This window comes from Electrona antarctica, assembly GCF_951216825.1.
Source record: "Electrona antarctica genome assembly, chromosome: 10".
Taxonomy (NCBI): domain Eukaryota; kingdom Metazoa; phylum Chordata; class Actinopteri; order Myctophiformes; family Myctophidae; genus Electrona; species Electrona antarctica.
The window spans coordinates 54,112,479-54,122,331 of record NC_136791.1 but is presented as its reverse complement, the minus strand read 5'-3'; the positions used below and the strand labels follow the sequence as shown (position 1 = coordinate 54,122,331).

At 42.0% G+C, this 9,853-nt stretch overlaps 1 protein-coding gene across 1 annotated transcript; it reads left to right on the top strand.

The window, feature by feature from the left end:
- Positions 1 to 924: 924 nt before the first annotated feature.
- Positions 925 to 9,853, top strand: LOC306930995 (SANT and BTB domain regulator of class switch recombination-like). Its single transcript, XM_079512150.1, has 11 exons — positions 925 to 985; positions 2,916 to 3,064; positions 3,969 to 4,068; positions 4,173 to 4,205; positions 5,706 to 5,805; positions 6,816 to 6,901; positions 7,473 to 7,501; positions 8,566 to 8,639; positions 9,097 to 9,185; positions 9,510 to 9,592; positions 9,688 to 9,853. The coding sequence occupies exons 2-11, from the start codon at positions 2,925 to 2,927 to the stop codon at positions 9,722 to 9,724; spliced, it is 771 nt and encodes a 256-aa protein (XP_079368276.1). The 5' UTR covers positions 925 to 985; positions 2,916 to 2,924; the 3' UTR covers positions 9,725 to 9,853.

The window sequence follows — 9,853 nt, the reverse complement described above, 5'->3', positions numbered from 1 at the left end:
ACCCTGTGGCACCAACTGGCACTGCTGACTGTTACAAATTGACAGTGGATTAATTCCAATGGTACATTTACTTGACCAAAAGGTAAAAAGTGATTTATTTTGATTTATTCATTCTGGATCCTTAGTCCTTGGTCCGAGGGTCCGAGGTCACGAATCTTGACTTGTCTCAAACCAGCGTCCTCTCACACCATCAGCAACTGCCAGAACCACTGAGCCATCATGGAATACTCTTAAACATGGATTTTGGGTAATTTTATCTTTTAGTTTTTTTGGAAGGAAGGGAAGAAAAAAATAAAAAAGTCTATTTTACCAATGCAAAGGGTGAAATATTGTCATAATGTACGTTGTGTTTGTTTTGGAAAGGAAAAACTGTTTTAATGTACTTTTTAGTGACGTTAGGGTAGATTTTGTTTAACAGTACTTGTGAGGACTCTCTCTCACACACACACACACCAGAGACTGGCAGCTGATTGGCTCATTCAGGGTTGCCAGGTTGGTGGCTGTCAGGTTGTCTAATGCCTGCTGCCTTGTGTGTGTGTGTGTGTGTGTGTGTGTGTGTGTGTGTGTGTGTGTGTGTGTGAACCAGCTACACTGGCATTTAAACACATTCATATTGTAACTGTTGCCACTATAGGTGATATAGTTTGCTTTATTCCTAAAAGGTCCAAGTTCATAATGAAGAAGTTCATAATTAAGTCACATTTACGTTTAAAACATTATTTCATGTATTTGTGTCAAGTTGTTGTAATGCTTTTATTTTGAAGAGTCAAAGTCATGTTCCGTGTCTCGTTTGGTCTGCTCATGTAAATTGGGTACACAGGTTGCTAGCAGCCACATCGGGTGCAGCAGCAGCAGGTTGCAGCAGCTCCTTTTGCACTGGTCACACAAAGAGACTAAGTTACAAGAGACTGTCATAAGAAAGGTTATAAGGACCTAAGACTGAAGAGATTCCATTCTTTGTTATTTGCACGCAGCAGCCAACGAGGTATTTGTTGTTTGTTTTATGTCTGTATTTTACTTTGGTAAAATGTTTGCATCTACATGCTGTGCATGTCATGTCGTATTTATGTTAATTGTAACGTGCTTGTTTTATTGTATTGTTTATAGTTTTCACGGTGAATTTGGAGGATCCACAAGTCTTCAAATAAATCAGTTTCAAGGAAACCACTTGTGTCTGTCTGTGCTCGGAGGGAGTTACACATATAATATGACAGCACCACACACACACACACACCGAGGCATTGCCTAAAACACATTAAAACACTCAACCATTCCAGGTGACTAAAATGTGACTAAATGAAAACTATTCAAGGGACTGAAATGAGTTTGCTGCCAAAAACACAACACTGCATGATGTCACCTCCGTTCTTTATTTCCCCAGAGAGCAGACACGGTCCCCACAGGACAGGTCAGGTCAAAGGTCATTCCGACTGACAGACAGACAGAGAGTCAGTCGGTCAGAAACTCAGCGAGTCACTCGATTGATTAATTTACAAACACACAAGTTGTGTGTGTGTGTGTGTGTGTGTGTGTGTGTGTGTGTGTGTGTGTGTGTGTGTGTGTGTGTGTGTGTGTGTGTGTGTGTGTGTGTGTGTGTGTGTGTGTGTGTGTGTGTGTGTGTGTGTGTGTGTGTGCAGATGAGTTGAAGACAGCGGCCGGGGGTCTGTTCGTCATAGGTCTGGTGGTGGTTGCAGTGTTCGCCGTGGGCTGTGCCGGAGTGCAGACTGAGAGCAGAGTCTTAATGATAACGGTGAATTACCCATGATGATACCAGCTCAGTAGCCTCGGAAACCCAGACGTTTTTATTTCCAGGGAGAAAAAAAAAGTCTGGGTCCGAGTTAGCTCTGGTCCATAGCTCTAATGCGTTGCATTTAGAGCTATGTTACTCTAAACGTCCGCCGCTCGCATGAATGCAGACCAGCCTCTCCTCTTTAGCGTAAATAAAAAGAACGTTTTTGCTACTCACCAAAACAAAGGCGGGTTGTGTCATTAGAAAGCCTACTTTCCTTAGTGGGAGCACAACGGTACTTTTTGGCCAGAAAGTGATTTTTTTCCGAGTCCACTCAATAATTCATACAGTAGCGCAAACGTCGATCACTCTCTGCTTATTTCTGATTATCTGCACCTTTGTTAAATTGACGCACACACGTACACACACACACACACACACACACACACACACACACACACTCCTCTCCCTCTGTCGCTCTAATCAAATAGTCTCATGTCGCGCAGCTGCGTCTAGATTCTCCCGGCGGATCCTGCCGGGAGCTGCCTATGCCATAGAAAGCATAGGTGGACCCCAGGCTACCAGCTCAGTGGCCTTGTGGTTAGAGTGTCCGCCCTGAGACTGGGAGGTCGGGGTTCAATCCCTGGTCGGGTCATACTAAAGACTCTAAAATGGGACCCAGTGCCTCCCTGCTTGACACTCAGCCTCAAGGGTTGGATTGGGGGTAAGTCCCTACGACATACTAGTCATGTCCAGGGGGTGTACTTGTACATCAAGCTGCCTCACGCTACATAAACAGGAGATAGGCTCCGGCCCTATGGGCCTCATGGCTCGGCAAGGCTACTTACTTATTACCCACGATGCACCTCATTATCTCAGCGTGGGTCATCACACTATAAAGGACAGATCTTTAGCCCATTAAGACCTGGAACGCATCCGTGTCACCTTAGCTTTTAACCACTTTATAGCCATTGTTTTAAACTTTAGCTATATTAAAAAATAATTGAAAATGTGTTGTGACCAGCTTTGTCCCTGGAAAACAGATGGGGGTCGGCGGCGAATTACATAAAGTTTTGGGGGCCCTTGAAATAGTGTGTGTGTGTGTGTGTGTGTGTGTGTGTGTGTGCGTGTGCGCGCGCGCGTGTGTGTGTGTGTGTGTGTGTTTCTGTGTTATTTCCATCTTCAGGGCTGCAAGATGCGAGACCACATAGTCAGTGTACCAGATGAAGAGAACAGTGAAGGGGACCAGGTGACCTCAGCCCAGACTAAACTCCTCAACGACCTCCTTCTGCACAGAGATGCGGTGTGTGTGTCCACCGCTCCATCACCAGAGGGGTGTGTGTGTGTGCGTGTTATTTCAAGATCATTTGATCATTTGTTTTGTGTGTGTGTGTGTGTGTGTGTGTGTGTGTGTGTGTGTGTGTGTGTGTGTGTGTGTGTGTGTGTGTGTGTGTGTGTGTGTGTGTGTGTGTGTGTGTGTGTACGTGTACGTGCGTGCGTGCGAAACTTAAGTACATTTTGCTCAAGTAATGTACTTAAGTAAAATGTTGATGTTTCGGATCGGGAGCAAAAAAACGTGATTGTGATATATTGATGCCAATACCTTTTCGTCTCTTTTAAATTATAATTTTTGATTACAAGACTTTTACTGACTTCAACACAGTATTTCTACATTGCAGTATTGATACTTTTACATTTAGACCAGAAGCCGATTCTAAAAACGCTTTTCTGAAAACCTAGAAATTCGTATTCAAATATAAAATAATAATAATGATGTTGCTACTTGTATAGCAAAAACTAACGAGACACAGAGGAAGCTCCCGGATTGAAAGGTATGACAACCTATAGGTTACAACAGGGGTTCTCAACCCGTGGGTCGCGACCCCTTGGGGGGTCGCCAAATTATTTTAGGGGGTCCCCAAATTATTTAAAAAAAAAAATAAAAAAAAATAGCAGACCTACAAGCTCGTAGCGCGCCACTCGGTGGCGCGCTATGAGCTTGTAGATCTGCTATTTTTAAATAGCTAAATTATAACAATGCTTAAAACACCAAAATGGTTTAAGGTTATTGTAGCAGTCATTTTATATTGGGGGTCGGGAGGGGGCGGGCGGAGGTCCCGAGACGTTGCCAAAGCATTTTCGGGGGTCCCCGGCCAAAAACGTTGAGAACCCCTGGGTTACAACAGGTCTAAATGGGTTGAGTAAAACATTTTGTTTGACTTTTTCCACCACTGGTCAGGACTGAAGAGTCTTCGTCCAGTGGATCCACCAAGGCTCTGGACAGTGACGTTTTCTTGGAGCCAGGTCTGCTGGGACCGCTAAGAGGAGACGGCAGCACTGTAGGTTCTTCTCTTCATCCTCCTCTTCCTATTTCACTCTTTCTCTGTCTCTTTTTCTCTTTCTATCCTCCGGTTCTAACTTCACCTACTTTCTCTTTTGTTAGTTCTCCCTGTTGAAAAACTGGAGTCTGCAACTGGTAGGACTCTCCCTTCATGTTCATCATTACATCATTGGGTCCTTTTGGGGGCGGGTTCCAGGGGGCCCCCAGCAAAAGTAGTTAACCCATTTTGACCTGAGATCAGATTCTAAAAATGTCTTCTACATCCTGACAGTTTTCTGAAAAAGCTATATTTCTATGTCAGTGGTTCTTCGATTTTTAAAAAATAGCAGATCTACAAGCTCGTAGCGCGCCACTCGGTGGCGCGCTATGAGCTTGTAGATCTGCTATTTTTCAACAGCTAAAGCATAACATAATGCTAACACCAAAAGGGGTTCCCGCCCAAAATGGGTTAACATAGCGTCACAATCATTTTAACCACTTTATCCATTTATGTGTTGGCTATACAAAAATAGCAGATCTACAAGCTCACAGCGCGTCACTTCGTGCCGTGATGCGAGATTATGCTTCTGCTATTTTTATACATGAATCATCTCTTCTGGGAGTCCCTGGTACAAAACCTTTTCAGCTGGGGGTCCGCGGCCAAATACATAGCAATTTGGGGGTCCTTGACATGAAAAGGTTTGAGAAACACTGCATTACACAGGTCGTTAATTTAACTCCTGGAGTTAAATTAACTCCAGGATCATGTATCACTTTTCTTCATTTTGACCTTTTGCTAAATCCCTCCCCAAAAGCGATTGTCCAATGCTTAGCAACCGTTGCTAAGTTGAACAAGCTTCCATCTCCTGCCATAGCTGCCAAATGTTATTTTGCCTGCACACGCACAATCATTTGCAACATTAATAGCAAGAATAGGAATACCAGGATAACGCGATGGTGTCTATGAACGAGCGACAGATTCCACATACTCCGAAAACGGTTGGAGGGTGCATTACCGTGCTGAAATCTGTACTTAAACAGCAAGGCGTGCACCTGTTGAACATATACACATATTACACAATACAGCTTAACATTACACAGATGTGCTCACGGATGTTAGAATTTTGCTTTGTTCAATAAAAAGCCCATGAAGCGTGTGAAAGACGAGCGCCATGTGAACAATGGCTAACATTTCCCCGAGTTCTTAGACTTAGTTCATTTGAAATTATGTCATGCACATTTTCCCAGTGCTTAGCCTACTGCAGGCCTTGTTGACTAGATTTAAAAGAGATTTTGAAGCTTTTGCTCCTGAAATGATCGATTTTTTTACATGGGGAAGTCTGTCATATAACATGCAAGTCAATGGGCGAGAAGCAATTGGGCCTTAAACAAACTAATCTAAGAAATCCCATGAATTAAAATAAATTAATAAATAATTAAGAAGTAATGGTCCAGGCAAACGTCTAATCTCTCTTTTGGGTCTCGACCTGAAAGGTTTGGGAACCACTGCTCTAATCAGTGTCGTTTTGCACCTGTCTACTCAATCATAATCAGATGATCAATTATCAGCTGAATCAAATATTTACATGATTGGTGTTGTTCGCCGAGTTGTTGTGTCCGTATTCACATTGACCTCTACCCTTTGACCTTTGCCAGAGGCAGCAGTCCCTCCTGTCGGAGGACGAGGAGTACACGACGGGGTCAGAGGTCACCGAGGATGAGGTGGGCGATGAAGAGGAGCTGTGCAAAAAACAAGGTTTTATAAATACTAACTCATTTTACATCAAAACATCACAGTGGTTAACATAGTCAGTAATGTAATTATCATAACCCATTTGCAGTAGAGTTAACATCATAAACATTAGTAGTTCCACAGCTGCTGTTCCCAAGGTTACATTAGGGTCAGCACCGAAAAGCACTTCTATTCTATTCTATTCTATTCTGTGTTCTGAACCGTGGTCAGTGATTATAGTGTCCATATTAGTTATGATTGACGTAGAGTAGTTGGGAGAGAAATATCACGGATAATGTGATAAATTGTAGTGTAATAAATGTATGTTGTTACACCCTTATGATGTCACAGACCTGCGTCAATGTGAAGTTCTAATTATGATTAGTATTTTTACATCGTTGTTTACATACAGTATACAATTAACAATCATCTAATTGGTTTAGTGTTGAATCTTTTAATTAGTTCTTTATTTCTTTTCTTTGTTTTTTACATGTGAAAGAGTTAAAATTTAGTTTTCAGAACATTTGGGTGGATTTGCTCTATTTAGCCACCAGATGGCGGAAAAGGCCATGTAAGATGGAGCAGTCCAGTCCATGCTCATTAAAGGAAGACTTCACCCATTTTCAACCTATCTTCATATAATCGGTCCTCACTAATGTTTATGATAATATGGCACCATGTTTGACTACTGGGCTGTGGACAGTTCAGAAACCCGCCTGCCATTATCATCCATGGGGAATCCAAGCTAATGGAAACTGCAGGCTTTCTATTCCTGGAAAGTTAGAATGCTATACTGGAACATTGCTAATTATGAAAATGAAAAAGAGAAACCTGCCAAACGATGCCACTGGTAGGCAGGTTTCTGAACTGTCCACAGTCGTCCTCAGAGACACAGACGGGGTAGACAAAAATGGTACCATATTTGAATGCGCATTAGTGAGGACCATTTATATGAAGATACTGTAGGTTGAAAATGACTGAAGTGGTCCTTTAACATTAACAGTAACGAGTGTATTTGTATATTTGTTTTCCAGCTGCGAAGAAAGCAAAGAAGGCCAACAGGCCACTGAAAAGGCAAGTGTCCTCACCGAATGTTCTACGCAAAGAAAAGACAGACAGAGTGAGTCCCTCTGTTCCTTTCACACACCAAAATGCATTATTTATTTTCTGTGTTTTGTCATATGGTAGAACAGGGGTTCTCAACGTTTTTGGCCGGGGACCCCCGGAAATGCTTTGGCAATGTCTCGGGCCCCCGCCCCGCCCCCTCCCGACCCCCAATATAAATTGACTGCTACAATAACCTTAAACCATTTTGGGCGGGAACCCCTTTTGGTGTTTTAAGCATTGTTATAATTTAGCTATTGAAAAATAGCAGATCTACAAGCTCATAGCGCGCCACCGAGTGGCGCGCTACGAGCTTGTAGGTCTGCTATTTTTGAAAAATCGTGAAAATAAAAATTTTAAAAAAATCTTTTTTTTTTTTTTTTTTTAATAATTTGGGGACCCCCTAAAATAATTTGGCGACCCCCCGAGGGGTCGCGACCCACGGGTTGAGAACCCCTGTGGTAGAACACTGTATAATCTAGTCTGACTCACTCTAGTGGCAGAGTATTGGTACATACTTTAGCTTTGTACTTTCTGCTGTGGTTTCAGAGTTTAAAGAAATATATATATATTATCCATTTTCACAGGCACTGTCGAGGGACAACACGCCTTTCACGTGAGTTACTCTGAGTAAACTACATCTCTTCCTAAAGGTTTATGGGACACTGTACTTCCTAAAGATCATAAGCCTGGCCAGGCAGGGATTCCCTCTTGGATGAGTGATATACAGATGATATACACAGAACAGGAGACCCGGGTCCAATCTGGGTTAGAAAATAAAAGTTGCTGATTGGATTGGACAGTAGGGCATTAAGCAACTAGTATCAACTAGTTTACTAGTCGACTAGTAAATCCACTTGTCGACCTTGCTGGTACTAGTTGACTAGTTGATAAGAAAAACAAAAAAAAGTTGTCTTTTTTTCCCCCGATTTTGTAGGCCTCAAGATCAGGTAGATTATAGTTATAGTCACCAATGTACACAGTTTTTAAATGTACAAATATTTATTTCCAAAAAAAAAAAAGATTTTCTTTCTTTCTTTTTTTTTTTACATAATAGGTGGTTAAACAACTAGTCGACACTAGGCAACTAGTCAACTAGTAAAAATGACTAGAAGTGAATGCCCTATTGGACAGTATGCAATGGTCCAGTGCATACTGAAACAAACACCAGGGATCATTTTGTGACACAGACTTGAGTCTGACGGCACGGTCTCACGTCTGCGTCAGAATCGTTGTAGGCAAGGCTTCAGGCGCCTCAGTTTACCATGTTGTCTTGCAGGTTGTGGGCAGTGCCAGTCAGAATCTGCTCTGGTGCCGGTGTTCTGGTGTGTAGTTTGATGAATTGAACAAGGTGGACCCTCTTGTAAACAAGTGTAATGCTTAATTGGGTCGTCCACTCACAGTTAACAGTCTTTGTATACAAACTTTGTATTGAGTTTGTGCTTGGAATGTACTGTAATTCTGCAAACTGTTAATAAATATTTCAATTAATCAAGTTAGTAGGGATGCAGCTGTCGATTATTTTCTTAGCCATTAGTCTATGGACAACTTTTCTCATTAACGTGTGACTTAGTTTATATACCTCAAATAGAAAAATAGCAGATCTACAAGCATAGTGTTCAACGTGTTGCGTATGTGTGCCTATACCCTGATGGTTGGTTGTGGTCTGTGTTTTTGTAGAGTGAGCCTTCAGAAGAGCAAATGGGACAGTTCTCGCGCGCTGAGATACAACCAGGATATTCAGAGGGAAGAAGGTATTATTTGTTCTCTATCAAAGACCGCCATGGAAATAATTTAAAACACGTCCAGCCTTTGTCTTATGCGTTACATCTATGCCACTGTGTGGATATTTGTATTACTATATTCATGTGTTAATCCATTTTGACCTGAGATCAGATTCTAAAAATGTCTTCTACATCCTGACTTTTCTGAAAAAGCTATGTTTCTATGTCAGTCGTTCTTCGATTTTTCAAAAATAGCAGACCTACAAGCTCATGAGCTTGTAGATCTGCTATTTTTTAATAGCTAAAGCATAACATAATGCTAACACCAAAAGGGGTTCCCACACAGAATGGGTTAACATGAATTTAGCTTGAGTTGAATTGAATCGAAGTCAAAAGTAAAACTGAGTCAACACCATTGTGTAAGTTTTTTATACATATAATTACACAACAATCTTTTTTTCCCCTCTCTGCTCCCTACGTGTCTCAGACCAGCGTCGCTTGGTGGAAATCACTGATCACCTGACCAAGATGAGGTTTGGAGATCAAGACCAGAGTAAATCTAAAGACAATATTGAGGTTTGATCTTTATTGTTTTCATGATCAATCACCAAAACAATATCACCAGATAAATACTGTACAGTATATATACACTGTATATGTGTATATTACAAATGATTAATGATTTTAAGAAGTGATGTTTACATTAGTAATTGCATTGATATGAAAGCGTGTGGTGGTCTCAAACTGTACAGGGGTTAGGAATTAGCATTTTCTAATGATGCATTGTGTGTGTGTGTGTGTGTGTGTGTGTGTGTGTGTGTGTGTGTGTGTGTGTGTGTGTGTGTGTGTGTGTGCGTGTGCGTGTGCGTGTGCGGCTCTCTCTCTCTCGTTTGTCTGCAGCCTGCAGGGGGAATCTACTGCAGATTGGAGGGTCAATTTAGAAGTGCATCTCAAACCAGACAGAGCTCTGATAAAACAGCCAAGTAATGTTTACCCACACACACACACACACACTTCATGTTGTTCCTACCACATTCCTTCACTTAAGTGATCCTTTCCTAATATTCTTTCGCTTCAGATCCAAAACACGCCACGCCCAGGTCCGGACAACATAGACTGTTTGATGACAAGACAAGTGAGGAAAAGAAGATGGCAGGTCTTCCACACGTGCAGCTGCGCACTCCGTCCTGCAAGATAGCCACAACAGAGCAAGCCAGCACTGGCATCACTGCTAGCGTAACCCT